At 57.8% G+C, this 24,515-nt stretch overlaps 1 protein-coding gene across 1 annotated transcript in view; it reads left to right on the top strand.

The window, feature by feature from the left end:
* TFCP2L1 (transcription factor CP2 like 1) overlaps positions 1-24,515 on the top strand; it is a 69,155-nt gene that overhangs the window by 21,442 nt on the left and 23,198 nt on the right. Inside the window, exons 3-10 of the mRNA XM_079782857.1 lie at positions 11,309-11,385; positions 11,890-11,995; positions 12,562-12,668; positions 14,038-14,190; positions 16,938-17,048; positions 17,456-17,547; positions 19,375-19,429; positions 19,850-19,943. Coding sequence (XP_079638983.1) covers positions 11,309-11,385; positions 11,890-11,995; positions 12,562-12,668; positions 14,038-14,190; positions 16,938-17,048; positions 17,456-17,547; positions 19,375-19,429; positions 19,850-19,943 — 795 coding nt within the window. The remainder of the gene's footprint in view (positions 1-11,308; positions 11,386-11,889; positions 11,996-12,561; positions 12,669-14,037; positions 14,191-16,937; positions 17,049-17,455; positions 17,548-19,374; positions 19,430-19,849; positions 19,944-24,515) is intronic.

The raw sequence follows: 24,515 nt of genomic DNA, 5'->3' as shown, positions 1-24,515 counted from the left end.
GTCCTCGGGTTACGTCGGACTCAACGTACATCGTTTCCTGGTTACGTCGCCATCTCCCATTTATTTCTAAAAAAAAAAAGTTCCGTCATTTCGACGTATGTACATATGTGCTTTTTAAAAATTATTATTTATTTACAACAACTAAAGGTCAGGGATTATCTTTTAAAATTTTTTTACTCTTTCCCTTCATTACTGCTGTGTATGTGCTCCACGTGAGTGACGTAGGTGCTTACGTAGGCGGGTTCTGACTTACGGTGAAAATCGCCTACGTGGCACCGTAGGAACGGATCTCCGACGTAACCCGAGGACCTACTGTGTATACCTTTTACCCAGCTTCCCATCATGCTAACATGCAACTGGTGCAATCATTGAAGCCGGGCAGGCACACTGCTGCGGCTCTATGAAGTTTGCTGCAGTCTTTATTTGACGTTTACCCGTCCCCTCTCCTGCCCCCGTTCCCGGTTTCTGGGCAGGACCCCAGTGGCCCTTCATTGCCATGTTTCCGTGGTCTCCGGTCTGACAGTCCCGTAGCCCTTCTTGTCTCCCGTGACTTCACACTTCAGCGGCACCTGGTCAGTTGTGCACGCGCCCCAGTTTGGGTTTCTCTGATGGTTTTTAGTGATGAGGGAGGCTGCGCACTCCCGGCAAGGATGCCTCAGCAGCGACGCTGCGCCTGCCAGTACAGCGTGTTGGGGGCGAGATGCTCAGCTGGCTTCTGCTGGTGGTTGTGACCTTGATGATTTCAGAGTGTCTGCCGGGTTTCTCTGCTGAAAAGTCACCGTTTTTCCCTTTGTAATTAATAAGTATCTTGAGGGAGACACTGGGAGACAGACTGATGTCTCCATTAGCCTTAAACTTGCACCCACTGGTTGTACCATCCCCTGGGGGGTCTTGTGGGCCCCGTGTTTATCTGCTTCCCTCTTCTTCCTACATTTAGCAGTTGGAACGTCGTTTCCTGGTTACGTCGCCATCTCCCATTTACTCTGTCGGACCTGACGTCACATCGTCACAAGGAAGAGCTTTCTCTTCACCATTAGTTTATATATTTATTCTATCATGTAGACTGGGGGAATTTATTTTACACTGCGGGCTAAAATTCAACGCTGTCCTCCAGTTGGTCGCTCACACCGCGCCCGCTGTGGCCAGTGGGGGCTCCCTGAGCCTGGCTGCTGCGTCCCCCGCATTGCCTCACCTTTTCCCTTTCCGAGCATTTCCTCACATCTGACCTACGAGATGCTTAAGACACAAGGAGCACCGGGTATCTCCCTGCCCCAGATGTCCCTCTAACGTGTCTTCCGTACGTGACCGACTCCTCTACTTCCGTGCACCCACACACATGCTGGCCATCTGCCAAGTATTGATTGGCGATCCACTGAGTGCCAGGCAGAGGCCTGGGCCCTGCCACCTGTGTGTGTGAGGGGGTAAGCGTCTCACCCAAGGGCGCCGGTGGTAGGCCCTCAGGACTGGGATTGGGCCTGTGGTGGCTGAGCCTTCTCCCTGAAGCGTGCCTGTGTGGGATGCTCTGTCCACACACTTGCGTGGTACTGCACATATGCAAGTGACCAGACAAACTGCACGTGTTGGACAGTGCAGAGCATTATGCTCCTGTCTGCCATCAGAACAGGACTGCTGGCGCCCAGCCCTCCTTTCTCTGAGGTAATGATGGCCTCCATTATGCTTTATGTGGCATTAATTACCCAAAGCAGTAACTGTTGGAAAGTAAACAACCTGTAAGTCTTGGCTGGCCAGGACAATTGCCTCCTGTTCTTGGGAACACTGTGATCTGGGCAGGAGGCCCTGCACGGGGTTCCGCTGGCTGGGCAGAGCCACTCTGCGGGAGAGCCCGGTGGCCACGGCCAGGGGGCGGCAGGCAGGGTGGGCCTGCTGGATGTGCCTGCGTCACAGCAGCGGTATGGGCTGCCCCACTTCCCTACCTCAGGCCGAGGAACTTACATAGCCACGGAGCCCTGAAGCCCTCCCCCCAGCCACCCATCCCCCCCTCTGCCCCTAAGCCCCTTCCGGCTGAGGGCTGAGTCATCCCGGCCTGGGGGCATGTCCTAGTTTGGCTTCCTCCTGGCTGTGTGACCTTGGGTGGCCTTGGGCGCAGGGCTGGAGTGCAGTGGCCTGGGCCTGGGCGGGCAGGGCTCAGTGCAGGGGGAGCGTGTAAGACTTGTTGTTTGGAAGTGGCAGTCGTGACTGGCACTTGCTGAGGGCTTGTTACAGGCCAGGCTGAGTACATTGCCTCGTCTAATCCTCACAGCCGCCTGCGAGGAACCTTTTGTAGGTCGGAGCCTGAGCTGCAGAGAAGTTCCTGAACTTGCCAGGACGTGAAGGGTCTGGCTCAACTCTGTCGGACCTGACGTCACATCCTCTCTCCCTCTTGTCCTGGACCAGGCCACAGGCTGTGCTGTCTTCACTGCCACCTTGGGCACAGCACTCCTGCCCTGGGCCTTGGTTTCCTCACCTCTAAAATGGGCACAGTCATAGTGTACTTGCGGGTTCTCAGGGTGGTCTCCCAGAGAGAGGCTGGGTGGAAGGACCTCTCTCTGTCTGACTTCAGTTGCATGTGTTTGGTGTTTTATTTACGAAATGCAGACTGTTTTCCCCAAGTGCCCACCTGTATGATGGGCTCCAGGTACCAGCCTGGCACTGGAATAAAAATACCAACCATTGTCCCTGTGGACACCTGTTACATGCTTGGAGTGGGATGAACACCCGCCCCCCCCCCCCTTTTTTAATTCATATGTAATATATTTCTAGTTTTTAAAAAGTTGATGCTGAAAATGTATATAATTTAAAAGGGAAGTATTCTTCTTTATCCACCATCAGACTCACAAATATAAAGGCATGTGTATAACATCCTATCTAATAAAAGAGTAATATGCAAATTGACCGTCACTCCAACGCACAGGATGGCTGCCCCCATGTGGTCAAAGATGGCTGCCCCCATGTGGACACAAGATGGCCACCACAAGATGGCCAGCAGGGGAGGGCAATTGGGAGGGACCAGGCCTGCAAGGGAGGGCAGTTGTGGGCGATCAGGCCAGCAGGGGAGGGCAGTTGGGGGCAATCAAGCCTGCAGGGGAGGGCAGTTAGGGGTGACCAGGCCAGCAGAGGAGGGAAGTTGGGGGAAACTGGGCCTGCAGAGAAGGGCAGTTGGGGGGGACCCAGGCCTGCAGGGGAGGGCAGTTAGGGGTGACCAGGCCTGCAGGGGAGGGCAGTTAGGGGCAATCAGGCTGGCAGGGGAGTAGTTAGGCATCAATCAGGCTGTCAGGGGAGTGGTTAGGGGGTGATCAGGCTGGCAGGCAGAAGCAGTTAGGGGCAATCAAGAAGGCAGGCAGGTGAGCAGTTGGGAGCCAGCAGTCCTGGATTGTGAGAGGGATGTCCGACTGCCCGTTTAGGCCCGATCCTACTGGAATCAGGCCTAAATGGGCAGTCGGACATCCCTCGAGGGGTCCCAGATTGGAGAGGGTGCAGGCTGTGCTGAGGGACACACACCCCCGTGCACAAATTTTGTGCACCGGGCCTCTAGTTTTAAATAAAAGTAAAATCACACTGTGTACATAATATTCAGCACTTTTTTGATGGCATAGTTAGGTCTCAGGCTGTTTGTGTTCGCAGTGTTGAGAGTATTGTCAAAATGCCCAATGGGCTGTGACGCACTGTCTCCCACTGCAGCAGGTGTGAAGGCCGCTCCCCATCTTTTGTCCTGGAGGGCGGGCGCGAGGCTGGTGTGGCACTGTCTGCATTTGGCATGCCTGTGACCGTTAGGAGGTGGAGCATCTTTTCACGCTTTGCTTGTTTGGTTGAGTTCCAGCTCTGCTATTTGCTTTAGAAAATTTATATCAAATTCTGCCACCATGAGTTATAGGTCTGTCACATGCCAGTACTGTGCAGGGGCTGGTGTGTGTGTGCAAATTGGTTCAGGTAAACTGGTAAGTGGGCCCCGAGAGCTTCCAGTCTGGCTGGGGAGCTACAGCATAGCCGTCATGCAAGACAGCCGAGGGGAAAAGTTGCAAAGTGCCCAAAGAAGTTGAGAGGAAGCTTGAACATCCTGTAAAAATTCAAATAAAGTTTTATTGGAACACAGCCAGGCCCATCCTCTCACATACTGTCTGTGGCTGCTTCCTTGTTTCTATGGTGGAGTTCAGTAGTGACAGAGAGCTATGGCCCACAGGCTGAAAATAGTTACTGTGCGGCCTTTACAGGGAAACTTTGCTGATGCCGGGCCAGATGTGACGTGTTGTGGTTGCGTGAAAGAAGAGGGAGGAAGCAAAGGTGTGCTGAGCCCTACCTGGGCCAGGCACTGTGTGGAGTGCTATACGTGTGAGTTTCCTTTCATTTTCCTTGGAGAAACCTTTTCTCTTCCATCCCTTATTCTCATTGCCTCCCCCGCCCCCCATTTCTGTGTGGGGTGGAGGTAAGGAAGGGGAGGAGTGGAGGCTGAGCTCAGGCCTAGGGTTGGGGTAGAGGGGACTCCCCAGCCCTTGCAAATGTTCAGGACCTTTTGGTCTGGATCCAAGTCATTCTTCCAGGGCTGTGGCCAGCCGAGGAGCCCACCTCTGACTGAGGGCTGAGGATGGAGCGCTGAGCTGGGCGGGGCAGGGCTCCGTGCATTGCTGGTGGGAGTGGGGAGGAGGGGGAAAGCGTGTGCCACCCCTCCCCTACCTTCTGGTGCTCCAGGCCCTCCCCCTCTGGGCTGGGCTGGTGGCTGTGGAGGACAGTTTACATCACCTGGTGCCGACCCCTTCTCCTTCCCTGCTTTAAAGGGCCTTTAACATTTCCACAGGAGAGGGTGGGGCCAGAGACAGTGAACGCGTTGAGGCTGTGTAAGGGCCCCCACAGCTGGTCGCCCTGCACTGTCCACCAGAGAAGCCGTGTGTCAGTTTGCGGGGCTGGACGCATCTTCAGTCCTCCCACCACCTCTGCGTTTTAGTACCGATACCGCCCACTTTTGGGGGCGTGGGAGCTAATGCTCACAAATGGAGCCAATAGCAAGTGGCGGGTCCACATGTGAGCCCAGGCCCCTCATCTGGGTGCTGACCAGGTTCCCAAGGTAATTTTAGGGGTTCGTAGAAGAACACCGATTGTTGCATTTCTATATAATTTTTACAATACTGTTTATGGTATATTTTCTTAATGTATCATTTTCATGTTTTTATTGTTTTTCCATTTCTTTTTTTGATATGTATTTTTTATTGATTCAGAGAGGAAGGGAGAGGAAGAGAGAGATAGAAATAGCAATGCTGAGAGAGAACCATGGAACGGCGGCCTCCAGCATGACCCCTACTGGGGACTGAGGCCACAACCCAGGCATGTGCCCTGATGGGGAATCAAATCCCGGGACCCTTCAGTCCACAGGCCGACGCTCTATCCATTGAGCCAAGCTGGTTAGGGCTATGGTATATGATTTTGATTTTGTATTTTCAGGGATGATATACACTTAAAAAATTAAGTTAAAAAGTGAGTTGCTTAAATAAAATAGGCTCTTTATGTTGCAGGCTGTTTCTAATTTCATTGGCAAAATTGTGAGGTGGTGTGTGAATGAGTGGGGCAGCCAGTCACCCTGCACCCTGTGGCAGCATCTTGGGTTTGCACCTAGCGTGTCCCTGGCACAGAGGGAGGCGGTGGGTGTACAGGGGTGTACTGCTGAACAGAAAGCAGTGCAGAGCGAGGACCGGCTCCAGCATTCTTCCCCACTCCATGGTTGTGTGTGACGGAAATATTTTAATTTCAGATCGATTGCTACAGAGAATAAGAGAACAAATAATTATACTCAACACAGTTTTTTCAACCTTGCCAAATTTGCTTCTGATTTTTACTTTTTTCTCATTTGTTGCCTTCCCTCTTCCCCAGAAGCAAAAAAACCAATTTGTGAAGTTGGTGTTGGTTTGAGATTGAGTGCACATTCGTAAATTTTTACTCTTTGCATAGTCAGCCGTATTGTTTTGCATGTCTTCAAACTTTATACAAGTTATTTATATGTATATCACCACGTAGCTTTTTTGTTTCATATTATGTTTCTGAGATTTCTCCATGTTGTTTATTGAAAGTGCCATTTGCTATTCCATTCCTAGTTAAATAATAGAATTAACATCTCTCTTTTCTTATTGTGAATCTGTAGGTTGTTGCCCGTTTCCCGGTGCACAGCAAGTTCTGCTTTAGGATATGCCTGTAGAACTGGAATGAATTTATTATATATGGTGTGAGGTAGGGATTTATTTTTCCATATGGATAACCAGTCATCCTGCACCCCTGAAAAGCTGTCTTTTTTCTCACTGTCATAGATCAAGTTTCCAAGTATCTGAAAATGTATTTGTGAACTCTTCCCCCGCCCCATTGATCTGTTTATCTCCATGAAAAAAAAAAATGACATAGCTTTGGTACTGTAACCTTCAGAGTCGTTTAAATGGTTTAGGAACATGTGTTTCACGGAGATGAGTTTTTCAGAAGGAAATGAATATAAAACCTTATGTCACAGTGTGGTTACATATCCACATGCACTTCTTGGTTCAGAGAACTAAGACCATGGGGCATAAGGATTTGAGCCTTAAGGGAAGGGAGGAAGGTTTAGGTGTGTGGACGAGGGTCTTGCAATAAAGTGAATATCAGGAAATTCAGGAGGAATGAAATAGATAGACTCTGAATATTTGAAGCAAGAAGACACTGTGTGGAGTAGTTTGGCTAGGGTTTAGTCCTTGGAGTCAGAGAGACCCAGGTTTGATCTTCAGCAAGGTACTCTGGATCATAATTTCTTCATCTATAAAATGGGGCCGCCCTGGCTGGGTAGCTCAGTTGGTTGGAGTTTGTCCCGGAACACCAAAAGGTTGGGGGTTCAATTTCTGGTCAGGGCACATACCTAGGTTGTGCGTTTGATTCCCCCCTCCCCCTGGTTGGGGCATCTATGGGAGGCAACCTATCGATGTTTCTCTCTCACATCAATGTTTCTCTCTCTCTCTCTCTCTCTCTCTCTCTCTCTCTCTCTCTCTCTCTCTCTCTCCATAATCAGTAAAATAAAACAAACATATCTTTGGGTGAGGATTAAAAAGAAGGTGTCAACAATGGATTTTCTGATGGATTGTTGAGAGGACTAAAGGAAATAATGCACATAAGTGGCCTAGCAATGTCCCAGGCGTAGCTGAACACAAGTAATTAGTAGTTATTTGTTACCCTATTTCCTTGATTCTAAGACCACCTTTGTCTTTCTTTTCCCACATTTTGCAATTCTGAAATTAGAACAGGCTTTACTGTGATTTCCTGCAGTGATTTCGTTTTGCTCTCAGATCACTGTTTAGATCAGTGATCTGAGAGCAGGAAACAGAGTGTTTTATAGGCACGAAGTTGGAGTCAGTGTCCTCTATCTAAGGTCATCCTGGGACTCGTCGTTACTGCTGGTCCTAAAGGAAGAAGGAAGGAGGGAAACACCATCTTAACTTGGGATGGTGAAGGTAGGGGTGCTTTTAATGTCACAGATGCTGCGGGCAGTAGAGCGGAGAGAGATGGTGATGGAAGGAGACTTGAGCTGGGTGGTGTATTGTAGAATTGTACACCTGAAACCTATATAATTTTAATAACCAATGCCAACCCAATAAATTCAATAAGAAAAAAAGATGCTGTAGGCATCTTTGCTGAGCAAGAAGTAACTTCCAGAGAGGAGAAGTTGACAATCATGTAGAACTACACATGTCCTCGGACCAGCAAATGACACCCCCATGTAGGATGTGGCAAAGAGTGCGGTAGGTTCTGGAAACATTTAGTTTCTGCTCCTGGCTCTGCCACTGACTGGCTGTGGGAGCTTGTCCAAGGGTAACCTCTCTGAGCCTCTGCTTGCTTCTACCAGTGGGCTCTTCCCACAAGCCCCATCACGTGTTCTGAGGGTCAGGTGACTTAATACCCGAGCAGACTTGCCACTGGATCAGCACCCAGTGGGCGGAAGCTGCCCTTATGTTCCCCGAGGCACACCGCTCCCCTCGCACCTCCTTGCTACAGCCTACTGAGGATTACTTTCCCATTCATTCTTCCTTCAACTATCCCCTCCTGCCTACTCTTCAAAATCTGTCTCTAACGTTATCTCCTCCTCAAACCTTCCCACCGCCCCTCCCCATCCTGGGTGAGTGTTGCCCGCCTCTTAGAGGAGTTTTCAAATTCTGCCTTGTAGTAGTGCTTTTCCTGGGCTGTTGAATGTATCCCAGCAAATTGCTAACCTTTTGAGGGCAGGAGTGTGTCTTGCTTTTGCAAACCCTGTAGTTCAGCACAGTGGCATAGCAAAGAATATGAAATCATGGTCAAGCTTTTGCTGAGTACCGACTATTCGTCACACAGTACAGTGGTGACCCGATCAGCCTGGGCCTTCACTTCCTGCCCCACCCATGCCCAGGGAGACCCCGCCAAGCAGAGGAATGCCTGTGCGCTTCAAGTTGAGTGAGATTTCCCCTTGCACACCAGCTGGTGGATGGCCAAGAGTTTGGGGTTCGCGAACAGCTGTCTTCTGGATGGTGCTCTGCTGAGGGGAGCAGGGTTCTGGGGGGCAGGCCTGGGGAGGGAGGCTGGGCGCTGTCCTGTTTGGGGCCCGAGTCAGGGAGGTGCCATGTGGCTGGGAGGGGCTCTAGAGTGCTTGCAAGAGGAAGGGGAGGAGGGACGTTCTGTGGGAACCACACAGGTCCGGGCTCTGCTGGTGCAGGAGGAGGAGGCTGTGGCCTGGGCCTGGGTCAGGTCTCCGCTGGTGGAGGAGGAGGAGGCTGTGGCCTGGGCCTGGGTCAGGTCTCCGCTGGTGGAGGAGGAGGCTGTGACCGAGCCTAAAGCCCCACTATAGAACTGCTCTGTATGGGACAGCAGGTGCCTCCTGCTGGGCGTGAGCTGAGGGTGCTGCAGTGCTGGGTCTGTATTCATTGAGCCGTGGGGCCCCTGTCTGCCCAGGTAATGAGCACTTGGGCGCTGGGCCTCATGCCAGCCTCCCGGGAACAGGAGGACACTGGGAACCAGGTGGGTGTGAGAGGCTCCATGTTATGTTGCCTCAGAGGAGTGTTGGCTCAGGAGCCTGGAAATGTGTGTTAAAAATCTGACTTTTTCAGAAATTTAGAAGTGTTGGTTAGGTCTGCAAGACCTTCCTGTGAGTTGCGACTTCTGAACTGGAAAGTGGGCAGGACAAGAGTTTGGGGTTCGCACGCTTCCCTCTGGCATGATGCCCTGCGCCGGCCGTGGCATGTTCGTCAGGTGTCCGCTGGGCCCGTAAGACGGGCTGGGAAAGCTGGTGGAGGGGCCCACTTCCCAAGAAGAAGGTTTGCCGATGGCTGTTTCTGAGCTGCGGGAGCTGGGGCCACTGTGTCCACTCTGCCGGCTCTGTGTCCGAGGCGTCGCACGGAATTCGGCACATAGCTGTAGCTCAGCAAATGTTTGGAACGAGTGACTTAATTTCGTATTTTTGTCCATTCTATTCATTGTGTGTGTGTGGGTATGTTAGTTTCCTGTGGCTCCTTCAGCAAGGTACTGCAAGCATGTTAGCTCAGAGCGATGGAGGTTGATTCTCTGGCAGGTCTGGAGGCTGGACGCTGGGAATAGGTCGGCCCCAGCTCCCTGGGGCCTCAGGGGCCGGTCTGTTCTCTGCCTCCTTGTCTTGGGGGGCTCCGGAGGCGTGGCTGCATCCTCTCTGCGCCCACGTGCGTACGGCTCCTCCTCCTTCCCTCTCTGTGTGTCTCACAAGGACACCTGTCCCTGTGCGCAGGACACAGGACACAACCAGGATGAGCGCTTCTTAACTTACTTGCATCTGCAAGGACTCTTGTTTCCAGATTAGATAGCCCTCAGGTCCTGGAGATCAGGGTGCAGACTTATTGGGGGGGGGGGGCACCATTCAGTCCACTATAAGGGGTCTTAGTATCTTTCTAATCAGTTCTCTTTTAGCTATTTTTAAGACTGTTAGCCACTGGGGTTGTGTGTCCTAGCTTGTTGTTTGCAATATATATATTTTACTACAGCTAGATTTCACTCCCCCTCCTGATTTTAGGTTCAGAAAGTCCCCCACTGACTGCCCGATAAGTAGTCATTCACGTTACAATAAAACCTTAGGAAATTAACATTTAAATCCAGTGGTAACTTTTTTTGATATCTGCTGTGAGGTGAGGGTCTGCACTTTGGAAAAAATAGCCAATCTTAACAGACCTACACACACACACACACACACACACACACACACACATACACACACACATACACACACACATACACACACATACACACAGACACACACAGACACACACACATACACACACATACACACACATACACACACATACACATACAGACACACACACATACACACACATACACACACACACACACACACACACACACACACACACAGGAGAGAGAGGAATCCTGCAAACCCGGGCAGCCCGAGTCAGGGCTGGGCTTCGTTAACTTGGTGGCACAGCCGGTTCCTGGTGCCACCACAGGCACGCTGGCTGGGTACCAGGGCCTTTCTGTTCTGTTTTGGTAATTTCTTGTAGAATATCATTATTTAAAAAACTTTTTTTAAACAGTGAATCAGATTTACCAATACCAACTATTAAATAATCTATTCTGTTATTTGTAACGCGTCCTTTATTAAGCTGTGATAGATGCGAGGGTGTGTAGCGTTGTGGTTAAACTTATTTAACTTGGGAAAAGTGACATCATTTGGTGTGTGTCTTTCCGCCTGGAAACGCGGTGCCCCTTTATTCAGGCTGTACTTGATCTGCTAATCACGTGTGTGCGGTTGGGTCATAGATACTTGCACGTTTTTGCTGTTACTGTGGATGAATCTTCCTTCCTTTTTTACTCTAAGCAGCTTGTGCAGGCTCTATGGCACCAAGCAGAATGCCCGCGCCCTTTTTATACGTGAGATTCTTTTAACTTGGGAGAAGCTCTCACTCTGCACCTAGACAATGATTAACAGGCGTTCTCTTCGGTAGTTAAACCTGCTCTCGGGAGGGGTGGGCGGCTGTCTACTCCGACGGGATTTCCGTAGCTGCTCTCCATCCGAGTGTGTGGGGGGCATTCTTTGTAAAGAAATACACAGTTATGTCCATCACTGTAATGCTCACTGTATCGGGTTGGATTCTGTTTCTGTGAAAGTTGTAGAGGTGCTGCCTCTCAAGGGTCCTGTGGTGTGTTACCTGGGGTGGCCTTGGCCCAACCAGGTGGCAGACAGACGGGCTGTCCGTCCACGGGGCACCAGAGCTGGCGCTGAGGAGGCTGGGAGGCCGCTGGCTGGTGAGCCCACATTTGAAAACACTCAGAAACGGGAAGTGAACTCTTCACCCTCCTCCAGGTCAGTCTTATGAAATCCGGCTGCTGGAGAATCGGAAGCTGGGAGACTTTCAGGATCTGAACACAAAGTACGTCAAGGTAAGTCTGTGGGCGCTCTCCCTCCCTGAGGGGCGGGTGGGGTCTCAGCGCTGGGCGTGCTGTGGTGGTCAGGAGTGGCATGGGGGTTCGGGAAAAGCCCCAGAGGGAGAGTGGGACCCTGTTCCCCCCGGTGCTCTCCCGGGGACTAGGACAGGCCACAGCCGAGAGCCGGAGTGGCGTGGGCTGATGGACGAGGCTCTGGGCTCCGGGTTGGCCACTCACTGAGCTTTTCTGTGCTTCTGTTTGCTCATCTGCACAGAAGGACTGACAAGTAGCTGTGTGTGTGAAGCACTCAGTAGTCGTGGACAAAGGGCAGGCAGCAGACTTCTCGCTGCTGTTTGTGTTGCTGGGGTTCTGCGGAGGGAGTTGGGGCACCCCCGGCGGAAGGCTCCAGGAGGAGCCACCTTGAGGGTGGGGGTACCCTGGCTCAGAAGGCGGCAGGTGGGCTCCTCTGGGTTCCTCTTGGCGCCCACACTCAGCTCCTCCTGCCTGCTTCCCTGCCAGAGCATCATCCGTGTGGTTTTCCATGACCGCCGGCTGCAGTACACAGAGCACCAGCAGCTGGAGGGCTGGCGGTGGAGCCGGCCCGGGGACCGGATCCTGGACCTCGGTGAGCATGTTGGGGTTCTTCCTGGATGCCACCTGGGCTGGGCGGGGCCTCTTAGGGCACCTGTCTTGTGTGAAACCCTGTGGGAGCTGGCAGAACCACCAGGCCTGCTGCCAGGGAGTCCCAGGGAAGCTTTGAGAAGGATCACGCATTAAAGGGTTTTGGTAAGTGATACAGGGCAGGCTGGCGTCACAGGGGGCCGTGGAGATGGAAGCTTGGGGGCTCAGGCAGTGGTCCATATCCTTCAGCCACAGCCTTTGGGCCAGACGGGTTTTGGAATTCAGACGCTGGAATGACAGGTTGCGGTGCGTGGACACACAGCATCGGAAACGCCTCCAACAGGCAGTTGAGCACAGTCCTTTCGGCAGCAAAATAACACGACTGTTCACGCAAATTGGCATTAAGACTAACAGCTTCATGGCAACCCAAGCCAGGCCTTCTGCCAAAGGAGCTTTGCACGGCCTAGTTTCTGACCGTTTGGCATCTCCCTGTGGTTAGAGTTGGGCCTGCGATGGTCACTCCTTCAACGTCGGGCGTGGCTGACAGTTGTACTTTGTGTGTGTGCGCAGATGTTCCACTGTCTGTTGGTATCTTGGACCCCAGGGCCAGCCCGACCCAGCTGAACACAGTTGAGTTTTTGTGGGACCCTTCGAAGAGAGCCTCCGCGTTCATTCAGGTACGCGGGGTGGGGGGGGAGACTGCCCGCTGGGGGGTATGTGGCGGGGGGGGGGCTGCCCGCTGGGGGTTACACAGGAGGGGGGCTGCCTACTGGGGGGTACACAGGAGGGGGCTGCCCGCTGGGGGGTACACAGGAGGGGGGCTGCCTACTGGGGGGTACACAGGAGGGGGGCTGCCCACTGGGGGTACATGGCTGGGGGGGCTGCCTGCTGGGGGGTACACAGGAGGGGGCTGCCCGCTGGGGGGCACGCAGGAGGGGGGCTGCCCGCTGGGGGTTACGCAGGAGGGAGCTGCCCCCGGGGGTGTGTGTCCATGCTGGGTTTCTCAAACCAGCCCCTGCAGGCACTGCTGGGCGCTGCCCTCTGCTGGGGGCCGGGGGCTGCAGGGAGTAGTGTGGAGTGCTCATAACCAGAGCTTGTTGGCCATGGGGCTGGGAAAAGGATGGGAATGTTTTAGAATCCTGTGTGCGGTTTGCTTATGAATATGTAAGCTTTTTATAAAATACAGTCGTTCCTAGCATAAATATTTTGAGGTAAAAAACAGTCCTTAATAGTTTCTGTTATTAAGTTAATTACTTAACAGTCAAGCCCTGTGTGTGGGTCCAGCCTCATGGTCAACACAATAGCAGTCTGAGCTGGCTGAGGGCGTGGCCGCTGGCTGAGGGCGTGGCCGCTGGCTGAGGGCGGGGCTACACACGTGCTGAGGGGCCCACGTGGCTCTCCCTCCCGGCCGGGCCCTTTGTGAGCCTATTTTCATCAGATAATGAATGTAAAGCCATCACCACAGTGCCCAGTTCATAACAATGGCTCAGTAGAAGTTAATGATCTTTTTCCCATAATTATAATATTCTTGTATTTTAAAGTTATTACCTTATTATTGTGATATCATAATATGTATTGTACTATTAAAACAAACAGCATTATAACAATAAATACATACCAGGTGCCCTCTGTGTAGTAAGTCCTTGCAGAAGTACAGAGATGGTTCCGGCCTTCTGGTCACTTTTGGGCCTGGCCCAAGTAACCTGGATGCCAGGCCATAGGGGCTAACCTGCGGGCCCCCCTCTGCTGCCTGTAACATTTGCCAAGGGAGGTGAGGGGTGAGGGGTGAGGGGGTTCCTGGGGTCAGCAGGCCTGGAGCAATGGGCAGGACTTAGCTGGTCAGGCAGGACCTCTGAGGTCAAGGGACAAAGGTGGGAGGGCGTATCTTTGTGGACAGGGCGGTGGAGAGACCACCTGCCCGGTGGCATGGACAGCGCTGGGGGAGAGGGGAGGTTGAAGGGTGTGCACCCGACCAGGCAGGATGGGCGCCTTCTTTGGAGAGGAGCCGCCTGCCCCTCCCCAGCAGCCCCACGTTTCCCCTCCCAGGTGCACTGCATCAGCACAGAGTTCACCCCGAGGAAGCACGGGGGCGAGAAGGGGGTGCCTTTCCGAGTGCAGATCGACACGTTTAAGCAGAACGAGAATGGGGAGTACACCGAGCACTTGCACTCTGCCAGCTGCCAGATCAAGGTGTTCAAGGTAGGGACGGTCTTGCCATGCCCGCCATGGTCCGTGCCCGCGGGCACGCCTGCTTCCTCCGACGCCGACAGCGACGCCAGACATTCTCACAGTGCCACGTGGAGGCCCAGCAAGGAGCCTCGATTGGGCTCCTGCCTGCGCCCAGGAGTCCTGGGACGGAGCTTCCAGCATCGCATGTGTCCGCGCTCGTCTCCGCTTTATAAGAATGAGTGCATTTGCACATTTAGAAATTTGTGTTTTCCTCCCAAGGAAACACTTGGACTTGCCCTCAGGGAAGGACAGGGACTGTGCCTCTATCTCTGTGCGCCTCCCGCAGAGCCCGGTGCACAGTGGGCACGTGGCAGTGACCTGGAGAACGTCTGCGCCGATCCCAGCCGCCATGGGGGGAGCAGCGCAGGGCTGGCGGGTCTGCTCGCGGGCGGCCACTGCTGGGCCTGCTGCCCGCGGCTGTGGGCAGTGCTGCTGCCTGGGCGGGAGGCAGAGAGCAGGAGGGTGGGTGTGTTTCCTGCCGGAGTGGCAGCAGCCTTCACACACCGCTTAGGATCCTGAAGCCTCGAACCCGCCTCCGAAGGAAGCTGAGCTGCTCCACCTGTTTGTCTTTCCTTGCTGTAACCAATTACCACCTGTTTAGTGGTTCAAAGGACACAATGTGTTGTCCTCCGGAGCTGCAGCTCAGAGTCTGACCCGGGCCTCCCTGGGCTGGACTGTCAGCAGGCACGTTCCTCCCAGGCTCTGGGGGAATCCTTGTGGCCTTTTGCAGCTTCTCGGGCCTCTGCATTCCTGGGCTCATGGCCCCTCCCTCCGTCTTCAGAGCCAGTGGGAGGGGTCACTCTGACCTGTTCCCCTCCCTCTTCCCCTCCCAGGGCCCTGTGGTACACTGGCCCACTGGGGGATGCAGGATCATCTGTTTTAGTCTCACACTACGAGCAGCCTTAATTCCATGCAAGCTTGCCCCTTTGACATCCTCACAGGTCCTGGGGAGTGGGGCTGGCTCTTTGCCCTCCGTGGTACAGTGGGTGCTGTCACTCTGGTCTTACTGCCTGCTCCAGGATCTCGGGGTCTGGGCCACCCGTGGACGTCTCCACAGGGCGCCGCTGGTGGTCCTTCCCTGTGCCCCGCCACACTCCCCTCAGACACCACGTCCCCTCAGTGGGTCCCTCCTCGTGCAGGGTGTCCAGTGAAGCCGCTGCTCTCGCACTGTGTGCCTGGCTCAGACCGTGCTGGGCAGTAAGAGAAGAACGGGGGTGTGCACCCAGGGAGCACCCAGTCCTGCCCAGGGCCCCCACTGGCTCCCCTTTCTGCACCTTGAGGCAGAAGCTTAGCAGTGAGGGCCCTCCCTCCAGGCTCCTTGACTGCACACCAGGTGTTTGGGGAACTGGGCCGCCCTGCTGCTGCCGTGTCTGAGGGACCCGAGAAAGGCTTGGCACCTGCTGCCCGAGGGGACACAGCACCCATCCGCCCATCACAGAGGTGCTTCAAACAGGTGTTTGCACGTGTCAGGCAGAGTCCAGCCAACCTGTCCGTCGCTCTCCCACCCTGGTCGCCCCAGTCCCGGGAAGGAGGGCTTCTGGAGGCCTGCCCTGGGGCTCTGTGCGGGTATCAAGGCCTTTGCAAGGGAAGACGGGGCCCCTCTGAGCAGCAGCGCCCTGTGGTGCCACCGGGCTGCGTGTGTCACACAGGCACAGCCTTGCTCTGTGTCTTCCGGGCATCTTCCCAGGAGCAGGGCCTGGAGGCGGAGCAGGTGATGGGGGCTTGGTGGCCACATGCCTGCTCTCCCACTGAGCCCTGGACCTGTCCTATGTTCCCATATGACCCCCGGCAAACGCGCCTCTGTGCAGCGTAGGCATCGCTCTGAGCACTCTTTCCTAAAACCGCTCGAGCTGGGAGCCAAAGCTGTGCCCGAGGAAGGTGCCCGGAGGGTGAAAACCCTTGAAGACGCCATTGAACTGGAGAGTGAGTTTTGCTCACTGACTGCCCACTGTGTGTGGCCTGCTGTGTGCACAGTCTGCTCAGTCCTGGGGCTGCTGGGTGCCTTGATGTCAGAACTCACCAACCCCACTGTGAACCCTAGGACGCGAGAGCCCGGTGTTCGCTCAGCGGCCTGCTAGGGCCGGCTAGCCGGTGCGTCCCTGGCTCTCACATCTGAATTGTGACCTGGTCAGCACTTGGTTCCTCCCCTGTACATGAGGGGAATGATAGCACCTGTGAGGTCGGGACACCTCAAGTCCCTCAAGCTCAAAGGCACCCAGACAGGCTCTGTCCGGGCAGCGACCTCGTGATGTGTGAGCCTTGAGTGGCAGGAGTCCTGGTGTTGGGGGCCGGGAGGCCTTCATGACGTGTCTGGGAGCTCACAGCCTGTAAGCGTGGGCCAAACCCCGACCGGCAACCCCCAGCTCTCCTCCCTCCCCATCCACGGCTAGGCCAGGGAGTGCATTGGGATTGTCGTGGCTCTTGGGGTTCCTTTCTGTAAGCAGTGGCCGCTGGCGAAGAACTTCCCCGGCATTTCCCCCAGCGGCCTGCAGCCCCGCGGCAGGACCTGGGCAGGCTGAGTTCCCGGGGGCGGGGAAGGGCTCCAGGCAGGACTTGCGCTGGATGTCTGGGAAGTGAGCGATGCTGTCTGGTCCGTCCACAAGATCCTGCCCGGGCTCTTGCAGGCTTCGTGGCCACCACCCAGCCCTGGGTCCTCCACCGATCGCCATCTCTGCCGGCTTTGGGCTAATCGGACCCCCTGTGCTCTGCCTTTGTAGCCGAAGGGAGCAGACCGGAAACAAAAGACAGACCGGGAGAAGATGGAGAAGAGAACCGCCCAGGAGAAGGAGAAGTACCAGCCGTCCTATGAAACCACCATTCTCACCGAGGTGAGCGGCAGGGCTGCGGCCAGGAGGGCCTGGCGCTGCGGGCTGGTCTGGGGGGGGAGGGGGTTCCAGCTCGGGGGGTTCCAGCTCGGGGAGTGCTGCTTTAAGAGCCCCGGCGGTGGTGGTGTGCTCTCGGGTTTGGAGCTGTGTTCCTCTGACCGGCCCCTTGGCCAGGAAGGCGTTTCCGAAACAGTTGTCTGTATTCGAGTCTTGGTGTGGGAGGAGCGGCCTGTCCTGGCTCACGTGGCCACAGGGGGAACGCAGTGCGTGTTGAAGGGTCCGTGGATTCATCCGTTGGCTTCAGTGGATGCTGGCTCGGTGCAGCCCGAGGCGCCGGGCCAGCCCCCGGCAGGTCTGGCTCCTCCTGGAGCCCCGCCGCAGTCCCCGCTGCCTGCGCTCTCTCCCCGCAGTGCTCTCCGTGGCCCGACGTGGCCTACCAGGTGAACAGCGCCCCGTCCCCAAGCTACAACGGCTCTCCAAACAGCTTCGGCCTCGGCGAAGGGTATGTGTGACTCCCGCCCGCCCCTCCCGACCCTGGCGGGATGACGGGCGTGGGGATGACGGGCGTGGTCCTTTCCTGCCCTTCCTCGTCGCGTCGCGTCGCCTCTCCTGTGGCCTGGCCTCCGTGTGGGTGTCGGGTGGCTGGCAGGTGTTGCGTTCACCACATGGTTAGCACTTGCCCAGCTCTTGGTGCTCAGACAGCTTCTCTGAGTGCTGTCTGGTGGGCGGCAGCCCAGCACCCACCCTGCCCCCTCCTCCAGTGCGGGCCGGGGCGGGCCTGCTGGGCGCTGGCGCAGGGTCGGGAGGTGGCCCGTGGCTGCGAGGGCCTCCTGGGCCTGCAGCCCTGTGCACATTCGCTGGCGCTGGCAGCTCGGGGCCTCTCTTCCTGGTTTTGGGGCTTATCCCGCAGCGGAGGCCTCCCTGCTGGTCACCCAGCCCTGCTGACTCCCAGGTGACAGGCGTGCAGGGCTGGTGGGCAGCCGTCCCACCCGTCCCAGGCCACGCGGCACCAGGCCCACAACCGCCTGTGGTGCCTCTGCGTGTCCTGTTCGTGGAGGTGGGGCCGGGAAAACGCCGGCGGGTTTATCAAGTGAGTGTGCAGGCTCCTTGAAGCCCGCGTTGGCAGACCGAGAGCTTGGCTGACGGGAACGCAGCCATGCACTGGTTTGCTGGGGGAGAGCCCTCCTGAGAGGCGGTGACGGAAGGAGTGTGTACGTAGATTCAGACGGACCTAGCTCAGATCTGCACCTTCCGGGGCGCGTCCCTGTGCCCCTCCGCCTCGGTCCCCCGCTGTGGAGGAGGAAGGGCTGCATGCAGGCCAGTGGGATGTGTGCCCCATGCCTGGCGCTCCTCGGCCCTGCGGGGCCGCTGTGCAGGGACTGCTCAGGACTGTCTGCGGGGCCCTTTGTCCTTGTGGGGAGAGAGACGTGATGTGAAAGCGACCGCTGTGGCATCTTAAGTGTGTCGTTCGGTGACATGAAGTGAATTCGGTTGTGCCATCACCGCTGTCCAGGGGGAAGGGTCATCTTGAAATACGTCTTTCTCTCAGTGTGTACCCCAGGTGCTCAGGGCTGCGCCCTTGAGTGAGCCCCTGAGGAAGGTCAGGGGTCAGGCCTCCCCAGGGGCAGAGCCACGAGAATGTGTTCTGTGTGGATGATGCCCAGCTAGGGTGCGTGTCCGCTGCCCAGTGATCCCCGAGGCTTCCTCTGCCCTCTCCCATCGCCACAGAGCAAGTGTTGCTGCCCCTCGTCGGGCGCTCTGCCTGGCACTGAGTCGCTGGACGCTGCCTGGGCCTCCGGACCCGCTGCTCCGCCTGGGCTCGGGGCTGGGAACTCCGCGTGGGAGGGAATTCTGACCAAACGAACCCAGAGCCTGGGCGGAGCGGCCGTTGCTGGCCGGGAGAGTGGCTCCTCTGTCCACACCAAAGAGTTGATTAGGGATTTGGAGGAGTTGGACAGGCTTCTGCCCTCATTCCTCGGACTCAGGTGATTCTCAAGCCTCTGAGCCCTGGCCAGTGTGGCTCAGTGATTGAGCCTCGACCCCTGCGCCGGGAGGTCACCTGTTCAATTCCTGATCAGGGCACATGCCCGGTTGTGGGCTCAATCTCCGGCGGGGGCGTGCAGGAGGCAGCCGATCAATGTTTCTCCCTCATCATTGATGTTTCTCTCTCGCTCCCTCGCCTTCCCTCTCTCTCTAAAATCAATAAAACAAAAATATATTAAAAAATAAATAAAAACAGCCTCCGAGCTGAGAGGGGAGGAGCAGCAGGCAGGTGAGGACCTGCACCAGCCCCCAGGCCTCGTGCTCACACCTGTCGCTTCCTTTGCAGCAACAGCTCACCGACCCACTCCCACCCGCTGGAGACCCTGCCCTTGGGCAGTGACGTAAGTGTGTGCGGCCCTGCGTATCTTGTGCCCGAGCCCTGCCCATCCTGACCCTGCGGCCCCGTGGCGTCCTGGCCCCGCGGCCTGTCCCTGGGCCCTGCCTGTCCTGGCCCCGCGGCCCCGTGGTGTCCTGGCCCCGCGGCCTGTCCCTGGGCCCTGCCCGTCCTGGCCCCGCGGCCCCGTGGTGTCCTGGCCCCACGGCCTGTCCCTGGGCCCTGCCGGTGGGTTTATCCTGCCCGTCCTGACCCCGCAGATGGGTTACCCTGCCCGTCCTGGCCCCGCGGCCCTGTGGTGTCCTGGCCCCGTGGTGTCCTGGCCCCGTGGTGTCCTGGCCCCGTGGCCTGTCCCTGGGCCCTGCCCGTCCTGGCCCCGTGGCCCCTGGGCCCTGGGCCGCCATGTCAAGGCCCCCCTCTCCCGCAGCACCTGCTCCCGTCCGCCTCCATCCAGGACGCCCAGCAGTGGCTGCACCGCCACAGGTTCTCGCAGTTCTGCCGGCTCTTCGCCAGCTTCTCAGGTGAGCGGCTCTGGACATGTGGGGACCTTGGAAATGGGGACCTTGGACAGGCGTAGCAAGGCCAGTTACTGTCCCGGATGTGCCCTCAGGGCCAGGGGGCTGTGGTTTGTCCTGGGGACCCAGAGCGGTGGGGCCTCTCACTCACACTTGCTGACCTGGGCCAAGTGCTCCGCATCGGGGTCCTGCCCTAGAAGCTCCCAGCCGAGTGCGGCTCTAAGGGAGGGTCACCTGGCACCTTACCAGCATCCCCGCACCTGCCGGTGGGCTGTCTGCCAGGGTTGGCCCCTGAGCCAAGCAGGCCAGTGCACGTGCGACAAGCCTCCCCGGTAGCTCTCCCACCAAACGCTGCTCGTCACATAGTGCCCAGGGCCACTCCTGGAAGGTGGGGCGAAGCCCCAGGTGAGAAGGGAAAGCTGTTCTAGCTCTTTAAAAAGTGTTTGAAGCCTTATGATGATTCTTCAGGCGGAAGCCGGAGCTAGGAGCTATGGGTGCGAGGGTAAACTGAGCGTGAGCCTTCCACCAAGCAGAGTGAGTCCAGAGGGACAGGAACAGGAACAGGAGCAGGGTCAGTCCGAGGGACAGGGACAGGAGCAGGGTCAGTCCGGAGGGACAGGGACAGGGACAGGAGCAGGGTCAGTTCGAGGGACAGGGACAGGAGCAGGGTCAGTCCGGAGGGACAGGGACAGGGACTGGAGCAGGGTCAGCCCAGAGGGACAGGGACAGGAGCAGGGTCAGTCCAGAGGGACAGGGACAGGAGCAGGGTCAGTCCGAGGGACAGGGACAGGGACAGGGACAGGAGCAGGGTCAGTCGGAGGGACAGGGACAGGAGCAGGGTCAGTCCGGAGGGACAGGGACAGGGACAGGAGCAGGGTCAGTCCAGAGGGACAGGGACAGGAGCAGGGTCAGTCCGGAGGGACAGGGACAGGGACAGGAGCAGGGTCAGTCCGGAGGGACAGGGACAGGGACAGGAGCAGGGTCAGTCCGGAGGGACAGGGACAGGGACAGGAGCAGGGTCAGTCCGGAGGGACAGGGACAGGGACAGGAGCAGGGTCAGCCCAGAGGGACAGGGACAGGAGCAGGGTCAGTCCAGAGGGACAGGGACAGGAGCAGGGTCAGTCCGGAGGGACAGGGACAGGAGCAGGGTCAGTCCAGAGGGACAGGGACAGGAGCAGGGTCAGTCCGGAGGGACAGGGACAGGAGCAGGGTCAGTCCGGAGGGACAGGGACAGGGACAGGAGCAGGGTCAGCCCAGAGGGACAGGGACAGGAGCAGGGTCAGTCCAGAGGGACAGGGACAGGAGCAGGGTCAGTCCGGAGGGACAGGGACAGGAGCAGGGTCAGTCCAGAGGGACAGGGACAGGAGCAGGGTCAGTCGGAGGGACAGGGACAGGAGCAGGGTCAGTCCGGAGGGACAGGGACAGGGACAGGAGCAGGGTCAGTCCGGAGGGACAGGGACAGGAGCAGGGTCAGTCCAGAGGGACAGGGACAGGAGCAGGGTCAGTCGGAGGGACAGGGACAGGAGCAGGGTCAGTCCAGAGGGACAGGGACAGGAGCAGGGTCAGCCCAGAGGGACAGGGACAGGGACAGGAGCAGGGTCAGTCCAGAGGGACAGGGACAGGAGCAGGGTCAGTCCAGAGGGACAGGGACAGGGACAGGAGCAGGGGCAGTCCGGAGGGACAGGGACAGGAGCAGGGTCAGTCCAGAGGGACAGGGACAGGAGCAGGGTCAGTCCAGAGGGACAGGGACAGGAGCAGGGTCAGTCCAGAGGGACAGGGACAGGGACAGGAGCAGGGTCAGTCCAGAGGGACAGGGACAGGGACAGGAGCAGGGTCAGTCCAGAGGGACAGGGACAGGGACAGGAGCAGGGTCAGTCCAGAGGGACAGGGACAGGAGCAGGGTCAGTCCAGAGGGACAGGGACAGGGACAGGAGCAGGGTCAGTCCAGAGGGACAGGGACAGGAGCAGGGTCAGTCCAGAGGGACAGGGACAGGGACAGGAGCAGGGTCAGTCCAGAGGGACAGGGACAGGAGCAGGGTCAGTCCAGAGGGACAGGGACAGGAGCAGGGTCAGTCCGGAGGGACAGGGACAGGGACAGGAGCAGGGTCAGTCCGGAGGGACAGGGACAGGGACAGGAGCAGGGTCAGTCCGGAGGGACAGGGACAGGGACAGGAGCAGGGTCAGCCCAGAGGGACAGGGACAGGAGCAGGGTCAGTCCAGAGGGACAGGGACAGGAGCAGGGTCAGTTCGGAGGGACAGGGACAGGAGCAGGGTCAGTCCAGAGGGACAGGGACAGGAGCAGGGTCAGTCCGGAGGGACAGGGACAGGGACAGGAGCAGGGTCAGTCCAGAGGGACAGGGACAGGAGCAGGGTCAGTCCAGAGGGACAGGGACAGGAGCAGGGTCAGTCCAGAGGGACAGGGACAGGAGCAGGGTCAGTCCAGAGGGACAGGGACAGGAGCAGGGTCAGTCCAGAGGGACAGGGACAGGGACAGGAGCAGGGTCAGTCCGGAGGGACAGGGACAGGAGCAGGGTCAGTCCAGAGGGACAGGGACAGGAGCAGGGTCAGTCCAGAGGGACAGGGACAGGAGCAGGGTCAGTCCAGAGGGACAGGGACAGGGACAGGAGCAGGGTCAGTCCAGAGGGACAAGGACAGGAGCAGGGTCAGTCCAGAGGGACAGGGACAGGGACAGGAGCAGGGTCAGTCCAGAGGGACAGGGACAGGAGCAGGGTCAGTCCAGAGGGACAGGGACAGGGACAGGAGCAGGGTCAGTCCAGAGGGACAGGGACAGGAGCAGGGTCAGTCCGGAGGGACAGGGACAGGAGCAGGGTCAGTCCGGAGGGACAGGGACAGGAGCAGGGTCAGTCCAGAGGGACAGGGACAGGAGCAGGGTCAGTCGGAGGGACAGGGACAGGAGCAGGGTCAGTCCGGAGGGACAGGGACAGGGACAGGAGCAGGGTCAGTCCGGAGGGACAGGGACAGGAGCAGGGTCAGTCCAGAGGGACAGGGACAGGAGCAGGGTCAGTCGGAGGGACAGGGACAGGAGCAGGGTCAGTCCAGAGGGACAGGGACAGGAGCAGGGTCAGTCCAGAGGGACAGGGACAGGAGCAGGGTCAGTCCAGAGGGACAGGGACAGGAGCAGGGTCAGTCCAGAGGGACAGGGACAGGGACAGGAGCAGGGTCAGTCCAGAGGGACAGGGACAGGAGCAGGGTCAGTCCAGAGGGACAGGGACAGGGACAGGAGCAGGGTCAGTCCGGAGGGACAGGGACAGGAGCAGGGTCAGTCCGGAGGGACAGGGACAGGAGCAGGGTCAGTCCAGAGGGACAGGGACAGGAGCAGGGTCAGTCCAGAGGGACAGGGACAGGGACAGGAGCAGGGTCAGTCCAGAGGGACAGGGACAGGAGCAGGGTCAGTCCAGAGGGACAGGGACAGGGACAGGAGCAGGGTCAGTCCGGAGGGACAGGGACAGGAGCAGGGTCAGTCCGGAGGGACAGGGACAGGAGCAGGGTCAGTCGGAGGGACAGGGACAGGAGCAGGGTCAGTCCAGAGGGACAGGGACAGGGACAGGAGCAGGGTCAGTCCGGAGGGACAGGGACAGGAGCAGGGTCAGTCCAGAGGGACAGGGACAGGGACAGGAGCAGGGTCAGTCCGGAGGAACAGGGACAGGAGCAGGGTCAGTCCGAGGGACAGGGACAGGAGCAGGGTCAGTCCAGAGGGACAGGGACAGGGACAGGAGCAGGGTCAGTCCGGAGGGACAGGGACAGGAGCAGGGTCAGTCCGGAGGGACAGGGACAGGAGCAGGGTCAGTCCAGAGGGACAGGGACAGGAGCAGGGTCAGTCCAGAGGGACAGGGACAGGGACAGGAGCAGGGTCAGTCCGGAGGGACAGGGACAGGAGCAGGGTCAGTCCGGAGGGACAGGGACAGGAGCAGGGTCAGTCCAGAGGGACAGGGACAGGAGCAGGGTCAGTCCAGAGGGACAGGGACAGGAGCAGGGTCAGTCCAGAGGGACAGGGACAGGAGCAGGGTCAGTCCAGAGGGACAGGGACAGGAGCAGGGTCAGTCCAGAGGGACAGGGACAGGAGCAGGGTCAGTCGGAGGGACAGGGACAGGAGCAGGGTCAGTCCGGAGGGACAGGGACAGGAGCAGGGTCAGTCCGGAGGGACAGGGACAGGAGCAGGGTCAGTCGGAGGGACAGGGACAGGAGCAGGGTCAGTCCGTAGGGACAGGGACAGGAGCAGGGTCAGTCCGGAGGGACAGGGACAGGAGCAGGGTCAGTCCAGAGGGACAGGGACAGGAGCAGGGTCAGTCCAGAGGGACAGGGTCAGGAGCAGGGTCAGTCCAGAGGGACAGGGACAGGAGCAGGGTCAGTCGGAGGGACAGGGACAGGAGCAGGGTCAGTCGGAGGGACAGGGACAGGAGCAGGGTCAGTCAGGAGGGACAGGGACAGGAGCAGGGTCAGTCGGAGGGACAGGGACAGGAGCAGGGTCAGTCGGAGGGACAGGGACAGGAGCAGGGTCAGTCCGGAGGGACAGGGACAGGAGCAGGGTCAGTCCAGAGGGACAGGGACAGGAGCAGG

This window comes from Cnephaeus nilssonii (genome assembly GCF_951640355.1).
Source record: "Cnephaeus nilssonii genome assembly, chromosome: 10".
Classification (NCBI taxonomy): Eukaryota; Metazoa; Chordata; class Mammalia; order Chiroptera; family Vespertilionidae; genus Cnephaeus; species Cnephaeus nilssonii.
Note: the sequence above shows the minus strand (reverse complement) of the source record. Positions and strands in the feature narration are given on the sequence as shown.